Genomic DNA, 23,737 nt, shown 5'->3' with positions numbered 1-23,737 from the left:
TCCGCCCTTCCGGGAATGGTTCCCATCCCTTATATGGACGAGAGAATGAGGCGATCGGGCTTGGCTGGGACGATCTTTGCATTTGGTACTTTGGATTGGTACCGGGTACTTTCTGATTTTATGTTTACTCCACAGGGTGATTTGTTCAGTTTGATTGAATTTTGAGTAAGTAAAAAAAATAAAAATAAAAAATAGAAAGGGAGATGGTTGAGAGTATAACTACCGGCACAGTCCAAAGGCCACAGACACAATCCAGACTCTTCTCTTTTTCACTTCCTGCTCTCAGACCTTGGCTTATCAGACTTCAAGCCAATACGTGTACATCGCCCATTCATTCGGATTCTAGCCCGCTTATTATCTCTTATCATCCCCCAGACTTTTTTTCAGCCGTTAAATTATTTCCTCTATCCTCGCCTCCACTTATCCTTTTTCTCCCTTTCACTTCCCCAGTGATCTACAGCAAGCTTCAAGATTCCCAGGTAAGTTGGATATTGGATATTTTTCTCCAGCAGAGACGCTCGTTACATCATATCCTATATACTTCGCCCCCAGTCCCGATCCACCGGGGGAACAAATGTCCCTCGGGCAGTTTCGGAAGAACCACAACACGCACTCCATATATCCATCCACAACTGCTAACAAAGATAATTTATTTAGTCCGCAGATCCCCAGATCTTGACCTTTCCGAATCTCAACGAGCCCCTGTGCCAATTCGCCTCAGCTTTTTCGTTACCGAGGTATCACGCCGTACCTACAAAAGAGATTCAAGCTCCCATCTCCCCGAGCTCCACTTTCTACTTCTACACTTCTACATCTACACAAATCCAACCCATACATACCTCACTTTCAACTTCCATCTTCCAATCAACCAACTACCCTCTTCAAAATGACGTCCGTCGCTACTTCCCAGTCGATTCCTCTCTCCTTCGCTCCCCCCACCGCCGGGGATGCCCTTCTATCCTTCTCCCAGGATATCAGCAAGTCCATCATGGCCGGCCAAAAGCCATCCAAGAAGCTGGAGGACGGCATGCCTCCCGCGCCTCCCCCCTCCCCCGTCTTCTTCGCCGTCAACAGCAACGGCAAGGCATCCAGCAGCAAGCATGAGAAAATCCCAAGTCTCAGCCTCGAGTAAAGGCCTTGTACAAAAGACCGAACAAAAGCCAGAAACCAAAATACAAAACACAAAATACAAAAAAATGACTCTCATCCAGGCGTGTGCCGTACGACCACCCTGAATTGCCTCCCCTCACCACCAACATCCAACACCTCTTATCTCTCTCTGCTCAGCAGGTCCTGAGCATTCGCAACTACATCCGGATACGGGCACGGTCTCGATTCAGGTTCTCCGGTTGTCCTTGGCTCGTTTTATTGCACGACAAAGGGACAAGGGGCTGGCTCCGTCGGAGAATCTCATATCGTGCCTTGTATCCTTGCTTTCTATTAATTTTCCGTTCCTTCGTCCCGGGATACATTGCGATGTCTTTTTTTTGTTTACCATCTCTTATCACCCTTTGTTTGCATCAGCGTGGGCTTGGCGTGGAATAGTTACTTGCGTTCTAGGCCTTTAGGCTCGAATGGGGGCCTTTGTCTGAGGTTTTTTGATTCTTTCGTTTTTAGGGTCCGGGCACAGAAAAGTTTGGGGGATTCGGTATGGGAATTCCCTCGGCTAAGCTTTGAAATCACAAATATTTCTTGAAAAATAAGTATTCTTCTTTCATTGTAACATCGTTTCTACTAGGGAGCTTGAACATACGTGCTAGTGCTGTGCTTGGTAGGGGGTAGAGTAGAAGGCTCCACTTCGTCTAGATTACATCCTTATGATCTCAGAACTCTCAAAACGTGGCAATTAAAGATGTGGAAAGCTTCGTTGTGAATGGGGTAATCTCGCTTAGAGCAAAGTTCTAGTAGCATGCTAGTTTACTTCGGTGCATAGTTTATGGGGACCTTCTTTGACAAAAGTACGTAGATCCACCGGAGTCCCCGATGCTCTGAAAGGATCATTTCCCGGTCTAGCGAGGTACATTTCAACCACGGGATGGGAAAGTACCGTGTACAACCAATTCTGTATGTACGACTCCGTAAAAGGAGTCCGATCGTTTGCACACCGACACAACGAACTTGCGATCTTGAATTTTCAATTCACTGAGTGGAGATCGGTCAGACCCGGGGAGTTGGCACATGTGAACCGGCGCTGCCGATCACGACGTCACAAATGACACCAGGAGAAGCTAATCGCATGTCTTGACCGTGTTGTGTCGCTTGGGTTGGGGTTTCCGTCTTTGTTGGGATGAGTAAGATTCGCCCGAGGATGACTCCGACGAAACAAGTTCTGATCGGGTCGGGGGCAAGCTGTCTGAATTTTGATTCTTTAAGTATTTTTTCCTCCCATTTCATCACATAATTGAGGAGGTGGAATAATAGAATGACGTGGCCTGTCTCAGACCAAAATGAGCTGATCACATTGCTTCATTGCGATTGCTGTCTTGAAGATCAGCTTTGAATGAAAGCTCCTCCGAGTGGGGCGGCTCGTTGTGGTCGGATCAGGGGGATCAGCCCGTTGCCCCATGGATAAAAGGTCCTGATGTTGGCCCCCAGGGCGATCACACTGGATGCAATGGGCGGACTTTTGCAAGAGTCCACGAGCAACCGAGTGTGAGATAAATTAATGTTTCTCGGGCGCACTAACAAGTAAGAAGTGGAGAAATGAATAATGCAGGAACATCAACGGTAAAATCAGAAATCATCGGGTTCTGGACCGAATACCCGCGGCTCGGCCAAAGGGTTTCTCTGATCTTCCCGATCAGCGATAAGAATATCAGTCGTCAACTTAATCCCGTGAATCTGCCGAACGGGAAAAGTTCTCAAAATTCCTCTTCAGAATCATTGGCTTCGTCGAGGTCGCGGATCATCATCTCCAAAATTTCCAGCGCCTCCTCGTCACCATTTGCAGCCCGCTGGTTCAGACTGGTGATCTCTGCTACTTGAGCTTCGGTGCGAGCCCAGGCATTCAAGCGATCGTCAAAGTTCACGGCCTTCTTGGTGCCCATGACTCTGCGCACGGTATCCGACTGACCCTTTGCATTTTTCATACTCTGCAACCGTTGGATGAAGTTGGCCTGATGCGTCGTAGTGGGATGTTGGAGGGCCGGGTGGATGGTCATGCTGGCAGGGTCTGCAGGGAATGAATCAGGAGTGCCCGTGTTGGTTGGAATAGGGTTGGGGATATTGATATCTCCAGGGACCAATCCGGGCCCAGAACTGGAGGTGATGTTCGCTTTGCGGCCTAGGATCTTAACACTATTGGCGGCGAGTAGTTCAAAGCCAGGACCCTGGCGCAGGGGTGGGTAGTCTGCATCTGGAGCTGCATCTGGGTGGGTGAAGAGTAACTCAGTACCGATCTGATCGGCCCAAGCGCAACTGAAGATTTGGTTGTGGTAGGAGACAACTGGGTTGCACGTGTGAAGGCCAAGAAGCTGGATTCGCTCGCCGGGCAACGTGGCTGTCTCGGTGCTTTCGAGAGGTGTAAATGTAGTGTCTTCGGGCAGGTCATCAGGGCCCCCATAAGGTTCGTTCTCTATGGCAGAGATATCGCGTGAATCCTCATCTCGCATTCGAGGAGGGCGGATTGGACCATTGCAAGAGGTGAGGTCTAGGTTGACATAGAAGCTCTTGGAGAGAAGTGTCAGGTGAGAATTTACCACGGGAAGAGCGCAACTCAGGGAAATGAAAACTGCATGGTTTTATGTTTCCTTACCTCTGTCTCTCTTTCATCATATTCATACTCGTATTCATCCGAGTCGATCTCCATTGAGGGATCCATCATTGGTCGCGATCAAAGGGATTATTTTCTGGGTTTGCGCCGATAATGATTATGCGATAAGATAAAAGCAGCTCCGAGTCTGAGTCAGCAATCAACAGGAAAAGCGGTGAGAAGGTATCATCTGTACTCCGTATACTCCGTACTCTGGATATCACAATGTATGTACACGGAGCAGCCCCACCGGTAACTTCACCGTCTCTAGACCCGATTTGACTTAGTCTTCTTTTCTATTTTCAATTCAGTTCCACTTTTCGAATTGATTTTAGCGGTGGCAAAGTCATGTACGCGATGTACGCGAGAAGAGGGCTCACTTGACTGGCAATTTTTACCGAAATCAAAATAAAGCCTCATATTGTCCATTCAATGTTTGAATGATTCAAAAGAATCAAAGGGCAAAATGTGTACTAAACATTGAATCCTGTAGCACTTGAGTAATGTGACAAATCAAAATGTCAAGATAAATTGCGCAAGATCGATGATCTACATTAGCCCCTCAGTTGAACCCTTGGAAACCAACGTTACTGAGTAATCGAGGGTTTCAGCCTTATACTTTAACCCCTCACTTACATGTACTGTATGGAAAACCTCGTAGCCATGTTGTGAAAAGACAGCAATTTCGGAAGATTTACTAGTAGATATATACTCAATCAAGATCAAAATGTCTTTTGTTTAAATTCCCAGATACTTCTTGCAATTACCAGAACATCATGTGTTCGTAAGTATCCGAGTCTTCCGTTAGCTGCACATGCAGGCCTTCGGGAGGGAACCTATGGCGATCGCATTCCGACTTGGCCAGGTAGGCCTTTCCGCACGTTCCCGGGTGCAGATGCTGACTTGTTCGAGACTCTTTGCTTATTTTTGCTGTTTTTTTTTTTTCTTCTTTTTTTCTATTTTCTTATTTCCCCCCCCCAAAATCCTTTCCCTCATTGAAGTAAGAGAAAAAGAAAAAAGAGGGGAACATTCGCTAGAATCGGATAGTCCGGTCAAACTGACATGGATTAAAAAGTTTATACCTAGACCTCTTCCCATCCTGTGCCTTTTTTGCTTCTCTCCTATACTCCGGCATGCCCCTCAGCCTTATCATCGGTTTCCTGCATTGACCCATCCCGTGTTGACCGGGATTCTTCCTCAAGGTCTTTGTCCCTCCATGATCATTCAGACAATTCCGTACAGGCAATCTACTCCGATTGCCTTGAGCAGATGACTCGCAAGGTCCAGGTAACCATTGCGGCCTTGTCGACCCTGATCATCTATGTTTCCCTCAATAGCTTAGCCCGCGTCCTCAAGCCAGCTTCCTTTGTCTGGTACGCCGAAGACCGGGAGGAAGCGAGCTGGATCGCAAGCTCGCGCTCCTGGTTCGATCGCAAGAGCTGTCGCTGGCTTGGCGTTTGCGGTGCCGCACATGCACACTTCCAAACCGCCCACGTCCCCTTCGGTCAACGGGAATCGGTAGAGCGATCAGAGGGAGAGCTTAGCGAGGCTGAGCCCTGGCGCTCATTTTGGCTTGGCGGGGCTAATCAGTCAGAGTGGGATGCTGAGGAGCGGGCTAAGCGGGAGATCCCCGACTATGTGTTTGATTACGCCCCACTTGTCCACCTCTATTCCGGGGAACAGTTTTGGCCCGGTGATATCGCGGAACATTTACACCATACCACCCCCATGCTCAATTACACTCCTATCCAGGCCCAATGGGATCATCCGACTCTAGAAAATTTGGATCAACTCAACCAGTGGGTTCCTCGTAATGTCTACTTGACCAGCAATGATAATGTCCAGACCCGTCCATCATGGCTGGAAGGCGACAAGAATATTCCTCAACCGGTTAAAGGTGGAACGAAACAGTCATGGGCGGATTGGGATGGCCGAGTAGATGGACAAATTCCCGGTGACACAACAGAAGATCGGGCCAAGTGGTTTGATCTGAGTCAAATTGACCGCGACGATGATGAGGATACCCAAGATTCGATGCAACAAGAATCATCCAAAGCGCAAAAGTACCTTCACGACGAACTACGAAAACGATACGCCGGCAAAAAAATCGAGGAGCCTCTCCCGAACGAAGTTGGAGGCCGCAGCGATGCCCCCGCAATCCTACTGGTAATGGACAAAGGACACGGAGTCGTGGACGCCTTTTGGTTCTTCTTCTACAGCTTCAACTTGGGCAACACAGTTGCAAATGTCCGATTCGGTAACCATGTCGGCGATTGGGAACACTGCCTCGTTCGATTCCACAATGGTCAACCCAAAGCCTTGTTCTTCAGCGCCCACACAGCGGGCGAGGCCTATAGATACGAAGCAGTGGAGAAGATCGGGCAACGGGTAAATCCAAGCTCCCAAGTGACAGGGTTTAAAGAATGAAAAGTGAGAACGTACTGACTCGAATTCTTTTGCAGCCTGTTATTTATTCCGCTGAGGGAAGTCATGCAATGTACGCTACCCCAGACGTACACCCTTACATTCTCCCATGGGGTCTACTCCACGACGTCACGGATCGAGGTCCACTCTGGGACCCCTTACTCAACTCGCATGCATATACATATGACCATGCCAACGACACACTCCGCGCCTCCACCGCTACCCCCACATCCCCCACAGAATGGTTCGACTTCAGAGGCCACTGGGGCGACAAATTCTACCCGCTAGGTGACTCTCGCCAGTACCGTTTTGCCGGACAATACCACTACGTGAACGGGCCTCTTGGACCCCGGTTCAAACACCTCCATCGGATCAAGGTATGCCAGGGCCCTGATAGGGCAGCCTGTGTCATCAAAGATTGGATTGGTGAGCCAGGACGAATCCCACGATGGGGTTCCACTGGGCCCGGAGAGTGACCATACTTCCTCTCCTTACCCTCCTCTTCCTCCGCCTCCTCCTCCTCAGCTATCACTGCTACCCTACCTCGCTTACACGAAATCTTTGCACGCATATTACGTTTCTCATTTATTCACGATTTATCTCTGCGCTGACTATATACCCCCCTTTTTTGTCTTCTGTTGCTTTACATGATGTCAGCCTTGAACGGATAGCATAGATTCTGTTTTGACGCCTTTCAATACGCTCCTTTACATTACCCTGTTTTCGCCAAAGGCTTAGGCTTGAACAGCATGATACCATGACTGACGTAGCCTACCCCTGGAGCATGTCATTCTTTAGCTTCTGATTTATTTTGCATTTGGATTGAGTGTTTGGTGTACTTGTGTCTTTGATCTCAACTTTCTCTAGAATCTCAAATGTTGGAATGGGGAAATTTTGCTTATACATACGTTGCAATAGACGACCAAATCATATGAGTCTCTACAGCAATTCATGGATCCATACCTAATGTTAAAACTTGACTCAATCTTGATGTAAAACTCAGGAAATTGATATGAGTATGTTGATCATTGACGCCAGGATATACAGTAAAAGATGACCAAAGGTCAGAAGTCATCAACATGGAATGCAGTATGAGAGCAGATCTCTAGCTTTTATATCTATCCTCTAATCTCCCACAGGCGGATTCGGCCCTGCTCGTTTCCGACAGCCAGTTGCTCGGAGTTCGGTGAGATGGCCACCGAGGATATACGACCCAATGGAGTGTTGGAAGTGGGCCAGTTGCGGTACACGGTACAAGATGGGAGGTGAACTAAAGGGAACAGGGTTAGTAAAAAAAAAATCCGACTGATCAAAGAAGGGAGGAGATTATTCATACCAAGTCTCAGCGCATCACGCTTCCAGCGACTAGCCATAACCAGCATCTGGCCATCAGGAGCAAAGACCAAATGACTGACAGGGGTGGTAAGCTGATCCAACACACGCGTCGGCTGAGGGTTGCGAGGAACACCACCCTGCGAAGCGCTATCCTTCTCTTCCTTCGAAGCGTTTGCATACGCAGCAGCCCATTCACGGCGGTCGTAAATGTTGGTGATACCACTAGAACTTCCAATAGCAACCCAACGGTCTCCACCAAGTGTGTTGCGGCCCGAGAGGCCACCCAGAGTGAGGACGGTAGTACCGACAGCACCGGCATCGAGCCAGCGAGCCACGACACGGTTTAGTCGGCCATCCCACTCGGACACCTCACCGTTCTTGCTTGCAACGGTCATTCCCTCGCCGTCGGACCACCAGGCGAAATCAGCAACACCGCCGCGGCCGTCGACGCGCACTTGCGCGATCCATTGGGCGGTGTTGGCGTCGAGGACGTTGATCAGACCACCACCCTTGCGAGAGGTACCGACCAGGCCCACGTAGCGGCCGCATGGGGAGATCTTGAAGCGCTCCATGGACTTTTGTTCTTCTCTTCGGTCTGCGGTTCCGTTGACCTTGTCCACCTTGCCGGTGTCCATGTCCCAGATGTGGAAGTATCGTCGTCGACCGGATGCGAAAATCTTGTTACCCGTGGGCGGGGCAAAGGCGGATGTGTGAATTGGAGTGCGCTTGATGTGCAGGGAGGTCAAGAGGGGGTTAGGAGATGGCGCTGAGGGAGAAATGTGATGCATGAAGAGAGTTGATGCAGGGCCCGAGGAAAGCAGGAGTGGGTAATGAGGGTGGAAGTTGAGCGAGTCAATGGAGGACTAATACAGAAGTATTCGTTAGCAAGGCCAATACTTGTTGAACCGCATCAGAGAAGACTCTTACCGGCTGCGTTTTGCCAACATCCTTCAGGCGTGTGATATCCAGGACTTCCTGTCGCAACTTGCGCTTGGCGCCAGAGCGGGTATTGTCGTCGATACGGGTAAGATCGGTGGCGTTTTGCAGCAGCTTAGCCAGTGGCTGCATTGATAACTGCGCACTCTCATCGTCGGAATCCATTTCCTCCCCGCTGGCATCGGAGTCTGAGTTTTCGTTGTGCATAGCGGCCAGCTCGGGGTTCGCCCAATCGGGAGTGGGGTGCATGCGCTGAAATTGTCTGCGCAATCGGCGAGTGTATTCCTTTCCACTGATGATATCTTCGGACTCGGCCACGCGCAGTTTTCGCAGCTTGGCCTGGCTTGTGAGGGAGACGGCAAGGCGCTCATCGTCACTGTCGTACCAGGCTGCGGGAGCAGCCTCCTCGTCTTCGTCGTCTGACGGAGTCTCCGGCGAAGGAATGAGATCTGTGTTTGCAACACCTGAATCGAGGAAAAAGAGCTATCAAAAATAAGTATTAGCATTGTTTATCAGGCCGGTATCAAGCCTTTCCGAGTGGGCTGCATACATCTGCATCCGCCATATTTTCAATATCTTCTTCGCCTTCCTCAGCCTCAGCATCGCTCTCTTCATCACTGTGCAGAGTAAGCTGCATAGCATCTGCCCGCTCCTGCTGGTTCTTCAATGCGCCCATGAAACCTTCATCATCACCAAAGAGCATGCGCTCCAGCTTCAGCTCAGCCTCGTCCTTCTCGGGGAAATCCTCCTCATCGGAGCTAGTCTCATCGTCCATGTCAATGTCGTCGACCGGTTGCTGGTTCATCGGGGAGTTCTCAGACGGAGCGGCCGCCCGCTTGGTCTTTGTCTTGAGTTTTGTTTCGGGCATTGTGATATCTCAGTATTCTGCTGTCGAATGAAGACTGAGGTATCGTGTTCCGTCACAATTTACCACTGTGATCGGCGATTTGAAGCTTCCGGAGCGGGATAGGAATATTTTTCGCTTTGATTTTTGCACCGCCGGCAGAACATAGGCGGTGTGGTAGACGGTCAGTACATTTATTTGGTGCCTTATTAAGGCAAATATTATCATTGACTAGTTGACTACTACTAGTTAATCATAATTTATCGTACCGCGGTTACAACTAGTAGGTCACAATGATGCTCTCATGGGCTCTAGATTTTAAGAAAAGAAACATTGCTTCAAAGGTTCTTGTCCAGTTGATCTAGTATTGCCCTATGCGTTTTTTAACTTGGATTTCAAATGTTTCGGATCGGAATCGCGATATGTCTGCATGTGTACATATATGTATCTACATAGAATGTACACATGCATAATGCACCAACTGCAATTTGACCTGGGTACTATCAATACATGTATATACTTGAGGTATGCCTGAATCCATTGATCAATGACTGGTCAACTGGTTTAAACATACATTTGAATGTTGAAAATCAAGCAATCAATTTAATTCATCAATTGATTCATATAGTATTCGTGTACACATTGATAGAAATTTAACGCTCATAAGAAAAAATACATAACACCAACATCACCAAAAAACCAAAATTTAAACATCGTTGAATTAATAACCCAGTTATACCACAGGTTTGGATTGTCCGTCATGATTGCGATGACTGCTGCCAGAGCTGGAACTATGAGCATGATAAGGAGGAACTGGCGAATGGTCCTCACTCATGAGCACTTCTGATTCCTGAATCGATGCCTTGGGGTGTAAGACTGGAACTGGTGATTTCTTCCCTGGGGAGCTGTCATTATCAGAATCGGACGAATAGGCCTCATCAATACCATCCAGCAGACCTTCTCGGTGAAGGTCTTCATCTGCGACAGCATCACTACGAGAATCATCATCGGCAAAGAAGTCGCGAGACATGGGTTTCTTGATGAATGTGTCGATAATGTAGTATTGGATAGCGTTCATGGTGACAGGGAAGAGAAGCATCACAAAGGTGATTTGAAGGGCCGTGTTTCCTTCTGTCCACCGTAAAGCCCAGTCGCCAACCTTGATAATGAAGGGAAACAGCTGAATCAAGAAAAATACGCATATTTTCATGATCAACAGACCCAAAAAGTAGATAATGGATTGTTTAAACCACCATGATGCGCGAGGGGGGTTACTGTAGTTCCCGGACTCAATCGATTCTGGAGGGTTGGCGAGAATGGTGTAGGAAGCAATCAGATTCAAAATCCGAAGCGCAACAATCAATATAGGAATACCAAGAGTAGTCTGGACTGCTTGTTAGCTTGATATATTTGAAGGAAGCCAAAGTCCCACTCACATCGATTCCGAGATTTAGCAGGTAGAAGGAACAGGGATTGGGTTTATAGTCCATTCGTATTTCCAGCTGACCAGCTGAAAACATGGACATTAGAAGGTTTGCCAGATGCAGCATGAACGAGCCGAACACTTGTTTCGAGACGTCAAACGCCCAGACTTTTATTGGCCTCTGGGGCCGTTCTTTCCATCGTTTGAAGACCAAAGATAAGAGTGCCAACCCCCCAGGGCGGCCTGAACAATCAGAGAGAAAGGTCCAAGCAGTTTGCATTCACCACCATCTCCTTTTGGGTCGTCTCCCATCCCTGTCACGGTGGCACCATGGTAGTATAACATGTGTTGTGGTGAGGTTTGCGAGGCTTGTGGGGGAGAGGTTGCAGCGATGAGGGTGGTAGAGGCCTTGATGGCGATCGATAACGCGAGATCCGCATCCATGACCTTTCATGCAAGGATTGGGGGTGGTCTTGGATGTATTATGATCGATCAAAGGTGACGAAATATGACCTGTATGAGATTACCGCCTTGTTGTGTAGCGTTGACTTGAAGAGCCACAGGGGCTTATCGGGCACCGAGGCAGCAAGTCATACACGAAAGCATCGGTCGCGATATCGAATGATGTAAAGGGCAGCCTAGGATTAGAGTGCAGAGGTAGAAAGGTAAAGCAGAGGGTGTGTGGAAGAGGTACAACGTTGCAGCGAGTTGCCTTGGAGGCGGTGTCGGCCCCCGCAGCGGGATCGACACGGCTAGATCAGGCTGCTTTGCCCCTATGACGGAGATGATATTTCCTGGAATTCTTTTTCAAGTTAGTAAGTACGGAGATGGCTAGCGACCGGAGCAGGTCTATTAGGTATGTAACCTTGACATTCAAATAGATTTGACTATTTATTTGACCTTTAATTACCTATATACCAGTAGTTCATTGATGAAGAGGCCTTTGATAACCTTGGGAGCAACAGGGTCTCATGTCTTATTGTCGAGAGTCTGCATAAAGGTGGATCGCCCAGTGAATGCTTGGCTTTACCGCCCGCCTGGGCAAGACCCTGATTTCTATGCCAAAGAGCCAACTGGATCAATATGAATCTGAAGGGCGCTCTGCGCTCTCGTTGATCACTTCAGACGTGCGAAGATGAGATTTGAGATGTGGTTGCTGAGCAAAATGGGGGGGGATTCATATTGAGATCACAAAAATAAGGATATGATAATAGAATGCACAAAGAAAAGAAATCAATCTCTCGTTCGGACGGGTTCTTCTGAAAGCTCCCCGATCATCCACGAGGACTAAGAAATAATACCGATCAAACCTCCGTCGCCCGCCCAGAGTCGAAGGTCGAAAAAAAGAAGAAATCCCAGGGAATAAAAACAAACGCCGGTAACCCCTCAACCAAGCCGAATTCGATAGAATTGGAGTCGTTGTAACACCATGCGCAGCCAAATGCTTGCAGAGGGCATCATTAGAGCCTAATATCATCACATCATTCTATCCCGTGCTGCTGTTTAAGTCGTTCAAGGTTTTCCTGTCTTTCTGCAAGATCTTCTTTGGAACGGAGCATTTTTTCCGGTTGATGATACAATACTAAAAGACGCTTGTCAGTCACCGTCACTTGTTGACCCATCCAAGCCCGAGTGGTTGTTTGCAAACGTACCGACCAAGTATCTGTTTTGGAAGTTGAAGCCATTGAGCTTATCGCATGCCTGTTTGGCGTCGTGCACGTCCTCGTAGACCACAAATGCAGTACCCTTGGAGTTGTTCGCAATACCTTGGCGGATTTGACTACCGGGAGAAAAATAAGTTAACCAAAAAAGTCCATTCATGACTTAGAGCTTCGGCGACTTACCGAATGGGCCCAAATTTGCCGAAAAGGTCAAATAGTTGATCTGCCGTTACGTTGTAGCTAAGGAGATGAAGTCAGCAGTCCACTCTCACTTGCAAGATGATGTTATGTCGAGACGTGACGAATCTGGGGGATCGGCGGGCAGTGGCGGATGGCAAAGTGACATACTTGAGGTTCTTGACGAAGAGAATCCTGCGAAAATAGTCTATGTTAGCATTCCCTGTTTGACGGACGCAATCCCCGATGAGGCCTGACTCCTGGTCTGCACTGTGGCGGATGGGCATCGGAAACCGGGAGGGGCAAGAGAAATCACTTACCGATTTGCTTCGGGAGCGAGCTTCCGGCTCATCCTCAGAGAGATGTAAGAAAGGTGATGGATTTGAAGATTAAGTTAGGAGTGAGATACCCAGGGTATCGAGGGCCGTAGTGGTGGTAGGAAGAGGAGATCGCAAAGAGGAACAAGAACACGCAGAATGCACGAGAGAAGTTCTTGGCATCGCCGAATTTGGTTTAGCGACGACGACGGTTGAACGGAGTGAGGTAAGCAGTTTACCATACCTGACAATATTACTGGGCTGTCTACCCTCAAGTGCTGGCTTTTGAACCAAATCCGCTCCCCACGTCTCGTCATGTATGGTAATCTTGACACAGCTCGGCCAACGACGCTCTCGTCGCAAGTCGAATTGAGTCGGGGATTTCAACAGAGGCTTTTCTACTTCTTTTTCCTTCGACACAATTGAATCGCATAACCTGCTTTTCCCAAAGAATTATACATTATTCGATTTCTTGGTATGGGGAGGACCAAAGCCGCCATTATCCATTGTCTAGTCCGCAGATTGTCCCGCGTACATACCTTGCGAACTTACTCGGCCTACCACTCTCCCTCCTTCACGCCCTGACATCTTCCACCCTCCGACCACCACCCACGCCTCCCCCGGAAACGTTCCATCCATCCCCATATTCTCAGCTTGTTATCCAGTTCGCAGGAGCTCACTCCTGCCGACTGGATTGCGCTCGATTCGCCTTTCCTCTCTGCCCGCGGACTTGCGGCGCGAACTCTCGGCGCCTTTGTCCTCCCGCCGCTCGACTCAACCCCCTCAACTCGAGCGCATCCACAACTTACCTCCCTCATCCGCCCTCCTACCGCCCGCAATCATTTCATCGACCATCTCAGTCCATCTCGCGGTCCTTCGTGCGAATGCCCTCCTGCCAGGAATGACTTTCCTTCTTCCTGCGACGGCCTCTCGCTAGTCCGTGTGGTCAAACATCCCCGCTTTGCATCCACCCACCGCAAGCGCATCATTTCGCACCCCCAACCTAGGCTCCTCCACTTCACTCTCTTTTATACCCTGCCGAGTGAGCGAAAATGATGAGCGCTGCATCTTTTTTATCCCCGGCGGGCGAGCGCCCTCCACAATACCGCACTCCGTCCCCTCCGCCGCGACGCGCTGTCGAACCCATAACTCCATCCACCACCGAATTTCTCGCCTCTTGGGCCGAGCGTAATATCACTCGGGCCACCAGTCTTGACCGCGACCAGCGATCCTCAAACCACAGCCGGAGTGTTGCTACCGATGCAAGTTCCCATCAACGGTCGGGCCATGGCCGATCAAATTCTACAATCGACACACTTGCGACCATAGCCCTCGCAACCAGCCCAACTTTCGCACCCCTCTCACGCCGTCCACCTTCCCCCAATTCTCAACCGACTGCACCCTTGTTTCCTCCCGATAACCATTCCGAAAGACCGGCCAAGCGTCCCAGGTCACAACGAGATCCGTCACCGCATCAGTCTCAGAGAATTCCACCGAGCAATCCCCACTCTGCCTTCATAGACAGCATGAAAACCGACGCGGAGCTTTTGCTTAACTTTGCCCGGCCCACCCACTTTCACCCCGAAACCGTCAGAAAACGGGTTAGCATTGACGAGTCCTACCACAATCACGGCGCTAACTCAATACGACACAATCGAGTTGGGTTCGCTGGAGATTCTGCTGGCCCGGAAGATGGGAAATCCCTGCACAACGAGGATGGTATTCCGCCATCACGCATGAGGTCTCGTTCAGATGGGTCTGCATTTCTCTCGCGCCCTGTCATCCGTGGCGTACGTCCAGCCACTAGCTCAGGGACATTACCTCCGGTCGTTTGGGAAGATGAAAATGAGGATAGCACTCCCGGGGTGGAAGTATCTCGGTATGCTGGATATGGGGAACATCAATCTGCTGAGGACCGAGAATCCATTCCTCGCAAAACACCTGAACCCGTCCCCAAACTTGAAGAAGAATCAAGTGAGACGAATCAAGCAAGCTGTACTGCGTGTCACCTGGTGCGAATTCCGGTAGAGACCGAGGAGCAAGATGAAGATACTTGGATCGGCTGCGACGGTTGTAAGCGCTGGTTCCATATTGTCTGTGCTGGGTTCAAGAACGACAGAGAGGTTCGCACCGTTGATAAATTCATCTGTCGTGCATGCCGGTCCACCCATGGGCAAACAACCTTTGTCCGCAAATCTTCGCGTGCTCGTACAGCAATTGATTATGCTGGTCTGAATCAGGGGGTTGTCAAAGCGGCCACTGATTCCGCAGAGCACCACTATCTTGAGCCTATTCGTCAAGGTAAGATCAAGTTTCAACCGGAGAGCTTTCCTCGTATGAAGCCGGAGTTGGTCACAGCAGAATACTTCGAACGAGGCAACGGATGGAATGAACCTGTTGTTATTCCGGCTTGCTGGAACCGCCGTGACCCCGTTCCCGAAGTCGACGCAGACTTAGAGACTTTGGTGCACGAAGCTGCAACACAGGAAATGTTTGATGACCTGCTCGACCATCTTTCTGAACAGGCAATTGATGTTGAGAATCACCCTGAATGTGGTCAAGATCAACTTGACATGGTGATTCCTCAAGGCCTCACTGTTCGGGCAGTGGCGGAGCTCTACGGCCCCGAGGAGAGGGTCGAGGTTATTGATGTCAAGTCTCAACAAGGCGAAGATAAGAGGTGGAACATGCAGAAATGGGCCGATTACTATGAGAGCTCTGAACCCAACAAGCCCGTTCGAAACGTTATCAGCTTGGAGGTATCGCAAAGCAAGCTAGGCCGTCTCATCAAGCGACCTAAGGTTGTACGCGACCTGGATCTCCAAGACGCTGTATGGCCTGAAGAATTGAAGGCTATTGGCGACTACCCAAAGGTTCAGTTTTATTGCCTTATGTCTGTCGCCGACTGTTATACCGACTTCCACATCGATTTCGGTGGATCCTCGGTTTATTACCACATTCTCAAAGGCAAAAAGACATTCTTTTTCATTCCTCCGAAAGACAAACATCTCAGGAAGTACGAGGAGTGGTGCAATTCTCCCGCACAGGATTCAATATTCCTTGGCAACCAAACAAAGGAGTGCTATCGTGTTGATTTGTCCGAGGGGGACACCATGCTTATCCCATCCGGCTGGATCCATGCCGTTTGGACCCCAGAGAACAGTCTAGTCATAGGTGGCAATTTCCTTACTAGACTGAACTACGGAATGCAGATCAAGATTCTCAATATCGAGAAGGAGACGAAGGTTCCTAAGAAGTTCAGGTACCCCTTCTTCCAGAAGATTCAATGGTACACGGCATTGAAGTACCTAGAAGATGACCCCGTTCCGGAAAATGTGCTGGAGGCCTTCGCCCAGGACGAGAATTTCCGAGTCCACAGACATTACCCTATCTATTATGAGTTTGGAGAACGTGCCAACCAAGAGCCTCCCGGCTCTCCTTATTACAACGCCCGATTTTACTCTCAAGCAGAGCTGGAGGGCTTGCCGGAGTTGACTAAGTATCTTCTTCGGACTGCTCTCATTGCAAGCTCTTATAACGTCGATGGGGTGACAGTGGATGTGCGCAATGCTGTCAGACGTTCTATTCCGAAGGGAGTCGGAGATCCCGTGGACCTAATTCGCAAATTTGGTATTTGGGCTGTCTGGAAACGCGGTAACGAGAAAGCGCCTCAGTGGACTCGTCCAGGTGTAATCGAAAGCAACCCCAAGGTGTCTCTCACAGATAAACGACCAGCTGGTCGGCCTAGCCGTCGCTCCGAACGTAATGTGGACAGCCAGCGCACCTACGCCGAAAGACAGGCTGTTCAACGACCCACGGAAGAGGATGCTACTCCTGTGCCTCCCGCAAGCAGCGGGACTCTCGCGTTATCCGATAGTGCAACACCTGCCCCGGTTGGTCCTATTGCAGAGATTACTCCTCAAGAACCAACGACGCCTAAACCACGCTCTACGCCACGGGGCTCGGGTCTTGGTCCGAAACGCGTCGCCTGTGATGCTTGTCGCAGACGACGTATCAGGTGTCGCCATAAGGATGAGCCGAATGAGTGGATACAGGGTCGGCAAATGGCAATCAATGGATTCGCACCTGGATCGGGTCTCAGCACCCCATCTTCCCTCGCCCAGGATGCAGTCTCTGCCTTGAACTCCTTGGCTGCAATCGCCTCTCAAGCTGGATTCCAGGGAAACAGTGTGCCTGGTTTGGAACATTTTGACTCGGCTTTTCAATCGACAATCATGGGTGCCTCGACCGCAGCTGCCAACAGACTCAATGAAGGCAGCCCCGACGGTGCCAATGGCAGTAAGAAGGGGCGCAGTAAGGCATGTGACGACTGTCGGAAAAGCAAGGTTTGTACTAAGCTCCATACCAATTTTCAATCATTCAATTCAAAGCTAACCAACACATAGCGTCGTTGCATCCACGATGACCGTGGAAATATTGACCCGATCAAAGCCCAAGAACGGTCGAAACCTCGTGGCACTACATCTGCAAAACGACCCCGTCCTAATGAAGACGAGGCCATTTCTGCTACAGCCAAGAAGACCAAGCAAGAGAGCACATCTCCAATTGCACAACCGGCATTATACAGTCAACATACAGATGGTGGCATGATGGCTCACGCAATGCCAGTCCCAAATTATGACGACGATCATATTGGCTATGGTTCTCTAGATCAGCTTCAGGACCAGCCTTTTAAAGAGGATGAGACGCACATTGGCCACGTTTCATATGCATCGCCGCCCGCTTTCCACGCCGATTTGGTTGAAGGGAAGGATGTCACTTCTATGTCAGTTTCATCGAAACCTACCGCCTCCCTAGTTTCCCCGCCTACGTCGCTGGCCGACGAAATGGATGTGGTGCAGGACGGAGAGGCACTAGCGTCCGTTGAGGGTGAAGCACCCACTGCGCTTCACACGCCGAATTCCAGCTCCCGCCATTCTTCTCGCCAACCTCGACATGGTGACCAATCCCGACACGGTGACCAAGCTCGGCACGGACATCAGCCTCGGCATGCCGAACGCTTTGCGCCAGAGGCGTCTACCAACCGTGCATCTAAGTCTGCCAATATTTCATACCCGCATATGCGTGGAATGACCGTGTCGGGTTTTACCTATTCCCCCAAGAAACCCTCGTCACGTCCATCATCCTCACATGCAAAGAAAAGCTCCCCGATGGTGGAGAGACATTTCGATCGTCACGCGCCCAATTCTTTATCTCCCCACCAGTTAAAGCATACAAAGCACCTCATTATTGACGAGGCTGGTACAGATGCCGAGAGCCTGCGGCTCATTCGAGAGCTCCAGGAAGAAGAATTTGGGCTGCGAAGACGACGAGGCTAGAGCCCCATTGTGGGCTCGCCCGTACAAATATAGGGGCCTCATGACTGCATGCGGAGAGTTATCATATCTGTTATTTCTTTTTAGGTTCTTCTTTGCCCAGAGCAAGGAATTATTCGGGATATCCTTCAAGTGTCAGGCGTGGAAATTCGGCGTTCATGTTTTTTTTTTTCTCTTTGATTTTTTTCTTGCCCCCATCCTTCAATTGGCGTTGTAGTCTTTTTTGTTCTTATGTTTGGTTATCGTTTCCCCTCAGAGATAGGGTGACCTTGGAGTTCTGTATCTTGAGTCTTTTGTGTGCATGGGGTTTCTCAATTTGGTCTTGGGTCTCTTTGCTTATTCAAGTGATTTCCTTTTTCCTTTGTTCACTTATGATCCAAACATCTGGACGTTCCTTTAGTGTTTTGGTTTTACTTATCTCATTCTTGTCGATTGTGTCAACAGGATTGCAACTATTTGCTGATAGGCTTCTGATCTTCTTTTCCTTTATCCCTTGGGCGGGTTTTTTCATTAGTAAACGAGGACTGTGAATCACCTGCCCTCCAGGCATTTTCTTATATACGATAATAAGTAAGTGCAATAATTCAAATGCTTGCTGTCAACTGGTAGTTGTCGGAGTTGGGGCTTCCCCTGCTCCCGGCCCGCAATTACATCGGCAAATGAGATGAATTGCCGACGGCTCTTGTGACGATCACTTTGAGTACTAGTATACTTGTTAAGATCAATACGTGTCTGTGCTAGCAGCTAACTAAACCTTCATGGTTGAATATCGAGTTTTATCCCGGGTTCCCTAGTACCTAAATAGGTGACAAAAAGCGCAAGCATTCTCATTTATCTATACCCGCAAGGCTACTAGGATGCGCTGGCAGTGGAGACGTAGATTGGAGATAATGTTACGGAGAGCAGTCAAAGTATGTCCCAGACAAACAAGAGAACGGGAAGTCTCATACAATACAATCCATCTCACCTACTTTGTATTTTATCACGGCTCGGAGTCCCCCAAATGCAAAGTTAATGGTGATAGTGATGATGATAATGATGGTGATGAAAATGGTGATGATGCTGAACATCTCCCGAGCCGCCAGCCCCAGCCAAAGAACCACCAGGACCAACAGACTCCGAAGGAGAAGATAACACCTGATGAACAGCAGCTTGTTCCATGGCGGGTTGTGTTTCTTCATCAAGCTCTGGAATAACGAACCCCGGTATCTCAAACGGGGGATACTGAGTTTGAGTATTCGCTAGATCGAGAGAAGCAATATTATCCAAGTTATTTCCCGAAGGCGGAATCCAAGGATACTGACGGCGATTATGCATGAGGTTTCGCTGAAACATGGACCTGGGGTTGTAGTTATCCGTCAACATGTTTGGCTCAGACTCGTAATTGCGATCGGCTAGTGCAAAAGAAGGGCCCTCTATGGCAGATTCCCAGAATTGATCCTGGCGACCGCGTGAAAAGGAGTAATCTGGTATATCTAGACTTGGTCCGTTGGAGGTTTGAGTGCTATGAATGCTCATGCTGTCCATTCCATACGCGGATGTGCTGTGGACACTCAAGTCGTCTATGCCGTATATGGGCATTTGAATAGTGGTTTCTGGTAGGTCCAAAGATAGATCGGCAGAAGGCAACCCAAAGCTCTGGGTGTTTCTTGACAGATCCGACGCCATTGTATAAGACGTATAAATTGGAAAGCTGATTGAGTTGGATCTTGAGGCCGCTGCTGGAATTGTTGCCGGTGCGGTCGAACGATGAGGCTCGTTAGGAGTAGGAGTAGAAGTTGAGTCAGATATCCTGGACAACTCTTTGGAAAGTCTCCTCCACCGGTTCCGACATGTCAAGGGAGGGCGCCCTGGAAGTCCAGCGGAAATAGCAGCCCATTTGTGTCCAATTTCCTGGACCTTCGCAGCCAAGTACTGGTCTTCCTCCGCCGACCAATTTTTAAGCCTATTTCTCGCGGCTGGGTTGAGAATGTCATTGTATCTCTTCGCACACTGATCGTCCTTTCGGCCATCGATGAGAAGCGCTAAATACACGTCAAAATCAGCACCATCTCGGCTTCACAGACCAAATCCACCGGCTTACCGATATCCTTCCAGGCGGGCCCTAGCCGCCTATGAGCCGCAAGCAACATCTCATCCTCCTCTTTCGACCAGCGACCCTTTCGCAAGGCAGGATCTAGCGAGTGAAACCAGCGCTTTCGACAGTCCTACTTACAACTTAGTTTCATTCGTTCTGTGCTTACGGCCGGACTGAACTGACCTTACTCGATCGTCCCGGAAGGTTCCTCGAAATGTCACTCCAGTTTCCGCCTCGTTCATCACTTATATTTTGCACAAGAGAAAGGAGCTTTTCATCCTCCAGCCCAGACCATACGCGACGAGTAGTGGCCGCGGAATCAGAAGCCATGATGGCCTGTTTCGTGGGAGATGGACCCCATTTGATGATCGCTTCCCCGCACTATCGCCCTATCGCGTCTTTGAATCCTCGCTTATATCAGCTTTAGCGCTGTCTTCAAATTTCTGAATCTCACGCTTTTTTGCGACGAATTATTTGACTGGTTTCGAATAGACTGGCTTTTCATTTGACTCGGCTATGTTTGTTCATCTACCAGGCTATAGGTATACAGTGAAGATGATCATGAAAAGTGGAAATCAATGATTCAAGTCTGCCGATAATTTAATCCAGATGTTATTCCCACAAGACAAGAATAGCTCCAGAGTCCAGCCTTAACGGCATCATTGCTTCTCTTGGCAGACCCCGCTTAAATTCGTCGATTGATCTGGATGTACACAAGAACCTTCTTAGAAGAATAGACTTGAAAATAGACTTGAGAAGGGATTTGAGGCAGATTCAGGCAGATTAATACATCAATGCGTCCAGATTATGCTTAGCGCGTCATATGACCCTTGTTGATAAAGTTGTTTGATAGAAAGGTCGTCGAAACTTGACGGAAGCTTGATCAAAACGTTGCCCAGATGAATATCTAGATGGAATTAGATATTTCTTATTAGTTAATTGTGCAAAATTGAGAACAGTCGTCATGACTCATTAACATACCTCCATGAACATAGCCCTGTGAGTGTGTGTAAGCGACGGCCTGCGCAAGTCCATATGATAGTGCTCGAGCAACTTCGAGGGGTAAAAGGCGACTGAAGGATATCTCTCCCAAATTTCATTGCGCAGGGGCTATTGTGTAACATGTATGCTCTCCATTGGGCCCTCGCACTTTGAATTCGTCTAGGAAAACAGATATGAAATCGCGCCCAGGTTCACGGGCGAAGACGGAGCAGATAACTAGAGCCTCGAGAATCTTTGCCTCGCGCCGAAAAGCGTTTGCTATATTGATCTTCACAGCAACATATCACTGAATATGAGTGTCCTGGGCAAGCCAAACCGTCGAATAGCCTCCATGACCAAGCTTGTCTACGATTTGATATCGGTCTTGTAGGACGTCTCCGACCATGATGGGGTGATAACCTCCAGGCTGGTATTTTTCAAGTGACTCCACACCCTTAACCCAGTCATACTCGATGCGATGGTTTTCGGCCATTGTGGAGCCCAGACGTTGAAAAGGGCTCAGGTTGACCTTTTGTCCTTTTGGATGGCGTGGAGGGGATTGATAAAATGGAACAGGATACCAGGATCATGCGGTAACAAGGGGAAATGGGCAGGGTTAGCAAGTGTATTCAAGCAACGTATCATTGTATGCTGGTCAGTGGTAGCTGAACGAAGTTAGCCTGAGGCTATCTAGAATTTAGATTCTAAGGAATTCGTGCACGTGACCCATACTTAATATCCAAAAAAATACAGATCATACAAGCAAACCCAAGTCACGTGACCCCATGTGGTACCAAGTGAGAAATTCCCCTGATAGCAGCCTTGGGCCAGCACTATGTATTTTACGGTGGTATGATTGTTGGAGGCGATGGCCACTCAGCAAGGATGAGGACGATGAGAAAATCACGTGCTCTCTCAGAAAGTCGGGGTTGGCTCGGATTTCAATAACCGAGCTACATCAATAGCCGACAAACCCCGACTCGGAGCATCACGATTCAAGATGTACAATAGCCGTTATAGACAACAACAAGTGGAGAAGAAAGACTTGAAATATTTATTGAAATATTTTCTGGGGAAAGAGCTCTCTCCTCATTTTCCTCCCCGCAAATTCTTTCCAACGTGTTTTAAGGTCATTTATTCTCATATTGATATTCAGCCGCATCATACACATCCATACATACTACATCTTCAATATGGGCAAACCAATTGTGCTCCACTTGGGCGACGATATCCGCTGGAATCATGACCAATATGCCAAATTCAAAGATCAATTCGAGATCAAGCGATCGTACAGCATGTCACGGCCAGAATTCATTCGAGCGCTCAAGGAGCGACAATTCGGCGATTTCGTCGCAATGTACCGACCCTTCTGGAACACTGGCGGCGAGATGGGAAACTGGGATGAGGAATTGATCTCTCTACTTCCTGATTCCTGCAAGATTTTTGCCAGCGCCGGCGCTGGCTTTGACTGGGTGAACACGGCTGCTTTGGCTAAGAAAGGTATGTGCCTAATGAATTGAAGGACCGCAAGCCCACGCACGTCCACGATAATTAACTAACGATTGTGTTGTTTTGCTGCCATAGGTGTCGTCTACTGCAACGCCGCGGCTGCATGCACAGAGTCTGTGGCCGACGCCGCTATCTGGCTCATTATTTCCGCCTTCCGACTTTTCTCATGGTCGGCAATGGCAGCCCGGGCCGTGGATGCAGATCAGTTCGTAGATGCCAACCGCAATCTTGCAATGGTCTCGCATAACCCCAAAGGAAACACACTTGGAATCATTGGCTTTGGCCAGATCGGTCGCCGGACTGCAGAGAAGGCATACAAGGCGCTCGATATGAAAATCCTTTATCACGATATTGTGCAGATGCCAAAGCAGCTGGAGCAGGTGTCGAACGCAACGTTCCACAAGTCTATGGACACTCTGCTTGCCGAGTCGGACTGTGTGGTTGTGGCTACTCCCTTCAGCGGAGAGACCCTACTGAATGCATCTCTGCTGGCAAAGATGAAGCGTGGATCCCGGCTTGTCAACATCGCCCGGGAAAGCTTCTGGATGAAGCAGCTCTGGTTGATGCCTTGAAGTCTGGCCATATCACCTCTGCCGGCTTAGATGTACACTTCAACGAGCCTCATGTCAACCCTGAGCTTGCTGCTATGAGAAACGTCGAGATTTTGTCGCACAATGCTGGTGCATCCGTGGACGCGCATATTGGATTTGAGCGTTTGGGAATGGAGAATATTGTCTCTTTCCAACAAAGTGGAAAGGCTGTGACCCCAGTGAATGCTCATTTGATCAAGAAGACGTCTTCAAAGCTTTAGATGAATTTTACCTAATATATTCCAAGGTTGGACTATGCAGCATCAAACTGTTGCCTTCAAACCACCTGCACATGTGGGCAAGGTGTGGTGGCAGTGTACCATGTTATTTCAACCATTTGAATGATCAGTAAATGGGCAGGTCGTAGCCCTTCTTT

The 23,737-nt window shown here is 49.0% G+C and overlaps 10 protein-coding genes across 10 annotated transcripts; 4 read left to right on the top strand and 6 right to left on the bottom strand.

The window, feature by feature from the left end:
- Window positions 1–886: 886 nt before the first annotated feature.
- N7466_004099 (uncharacterized protein) lies at window positions 887–1,132 on the top strand (the record flags this gene model as incomplete). Its single annotated transcript, XM_057163496.1, has 1 exon — window positions 887–1,132. One exon carries the CDS (start codon window positions 887–889, stop codon window positions 1,130–1,132), a length of 246 nt encoding a protein of 81 aa, XP_057022177.1.
- A 1,729-nt stretch (window positions 1,133–2,861) lies between these two features.
- N7466_004098 (TFIIIC subunit 6 family protein) lies at window positions 2,862–3,820 on the bottom strand (the record flags this gene model as incomplete). Its single annotated transcript, XM_057163495.1, has 2 exons — window positions 2,862–3,668; window positions 3,755–3,820. 2 exons carry the CDS (start codon window positions 3,818–3,820, stop codon window positions 2,862–2,864), a joined length of 873 nt encoding a protein of 290 aa, XP_057022176.1.
- A 1,200-nt stretch (window positions 3,821–5,020) lies between these two features.
- Window positions 5,021–6,651, top strand: N7466_004097 (uncharacterized protein; the record flags this gene model as incomplete). The annotated part of the gene is made up of 2 exons (XM_057163494.1): window positions 5,021–6,139; window positions 6,214–6,651. 2 exons carry the CDS (start codon window positions 5,021–5,023, stop codon window positions 6,649–6,651), a joined length of 1,557 nt encoding a protein of 518 aa, XP_057022175.1.
- A 642-nt stretch (window positions 6,652–7,293) lies between these two features.
- Window positions 7,294–9,314, bottom strand: N7466_004096 (WD40 repeat domain-containing protein; the record flags this gene model as incomplete). Its single annotated transcript, XM_057163493.1, has 4 exons — window positions 7,294–7,445; window positions 7,512–8,373; window positions 8,438–8,929; window positions 8,997–9,314. The coding sequence occupies 4 exons, from the start codon at window positions 9,312–9,314 to the stop codon at window positions 7,294–7,296; spliced, it is 1,824 nt and encodes a 607-aa protein (XP_057022174.1).
- Window positions 9,315–10,023: 709 nt separating this feature from the next.
- N7466_004095 (STIMATE family protein) lies at window positions 10,024–11,157 on the bottom strand (the record flags this gene model as incomplete). The annotated part of the gene is made up of 3 exons (XM_057163492.1): window positions 10,024–10,674; window positions 10,727–10,956; window positions 10,998–11,157. 3 exons carry the CDS (start codon window positions 11,155–11,157, stop codon window positions 10,024–10,026), a joined length of 1,041 nt encoding a protein of 346 aa, XP_057022173.1.
- A 1,037-nt stretch (window positions 11,158–12,194) lies between these two features.
- On the bottom strand, window positions 12,195–12,903 carry N7466_004094 (putative pre-mRNA branch site protein p14; the record flags this gene model as incomplete). The annotated part of the gene is made up of 5 exons (XM_057163491.1): window positions 12,195–12,295; window positions 12,366–12,493; window positions 12,558–12,614; window positions 12,723–12,746; window positions 12,872–12,903. 5 exons carry the CDS (start codon window positions 12,901–12,903, stop codon window positions 12,195–12,197), a joined length of 342 nt encoding a protein of 113 aa, XP_057022172.1.
- A 1,017-nt stretch (window positions 12,904–13,920) lies between these two features.
- jhd1 ([Histone H3]-lysine-36 demethylase) lies at window positions 13,921–18,207 on the top strand (the record flags this gene model as incomplete). Its single annotated transcript, XM_057163490.1, has 2 exons — window positions 13,921–17,214; window positions 17,275–18,207. 2 exons carry the CDS (start codon window positions 13,921–13,923, stop codon window positions 18,205–18,207), a joined length of 4,227 nt encoding a protein of 1,408 aa, XP_057022171.1.
- Window positions 18,208–19,215: 1,008 nt separating this feature from the next.
- Window positions 19,216–20,611, bottom strand: N7466_004092 (uncharacterized protein; the record flags this gene model as incomplete). Its single annotated transcript, XM_057163489.1, has 3 exons — window positions 19,216–20,228; window positions 20,288–20,411; window positions 20,465–20,611. The coding sequence occupies 3 exons, from the start codon at window positions 20,609–20,611 to the stop codon at window positions 19,216–19,218; spliced, it is 1,284 nt and encodes a 427-aa protein (XP_057022170.1).
- Window positions 20,612–21,566: 955 nt separating this feature from the next.
- Window positions 21,567–21,755, bottom strand: N7466_004091 (kinase-like domain-containing protein; the record flags this gene model as incomplete). Its single annotated transcript, XM_057163488.1, has 1 exon — window positions 21,567–21,755. One exon carries the CDS (start codon window positions 21,753–21,755, stop codon window positions 21,567–21,569), a length of 189 nt encoding a protein of 62 aa, XP_057022169.1.
- A 700-nt stretch (window positions 21,756–22,455) lies between these two features.
- N7466_004090 (D-mandelate dehydrogenase-like dehydrogenase) lies at window positions 22,456–23,582 on the top strand (the record flags this gene model as incomplete). Its single annotated transcript, XM_057163487.1, has 3 exons — window positions 22,456–22,762; window positions 22,847–23,208; window positions 23,232–23,582. The coding sequence occupies 3 exons, from the start codon at window positions 22,456–22,458 to the stop codon at window positions 23,580–23,582; spliced, it is 1,020 nt and encodes a 339-aa protein (XP_057022168.1).
- Window positions 23,583–23,737: the final 155 nt, after the last annotated feature.

This window comes from Penicillium verhagenii, assembly GCF_028828195.1.
Source record: "Penicillium verhagenii strain IBT 33310 chromosome Unknown utg000005l_segment0_segment0, whole genome shotgun sequence".
NCBI lineage: Eukaryota > Fungi > Ascomycota > Eurotiomycetes > Eurotiales > Aspergillaceae > Penicillium > Penicillium verhagenii.
This window is presented reverse-complemented; position numbering and strand designations above follow the sequence as displayed.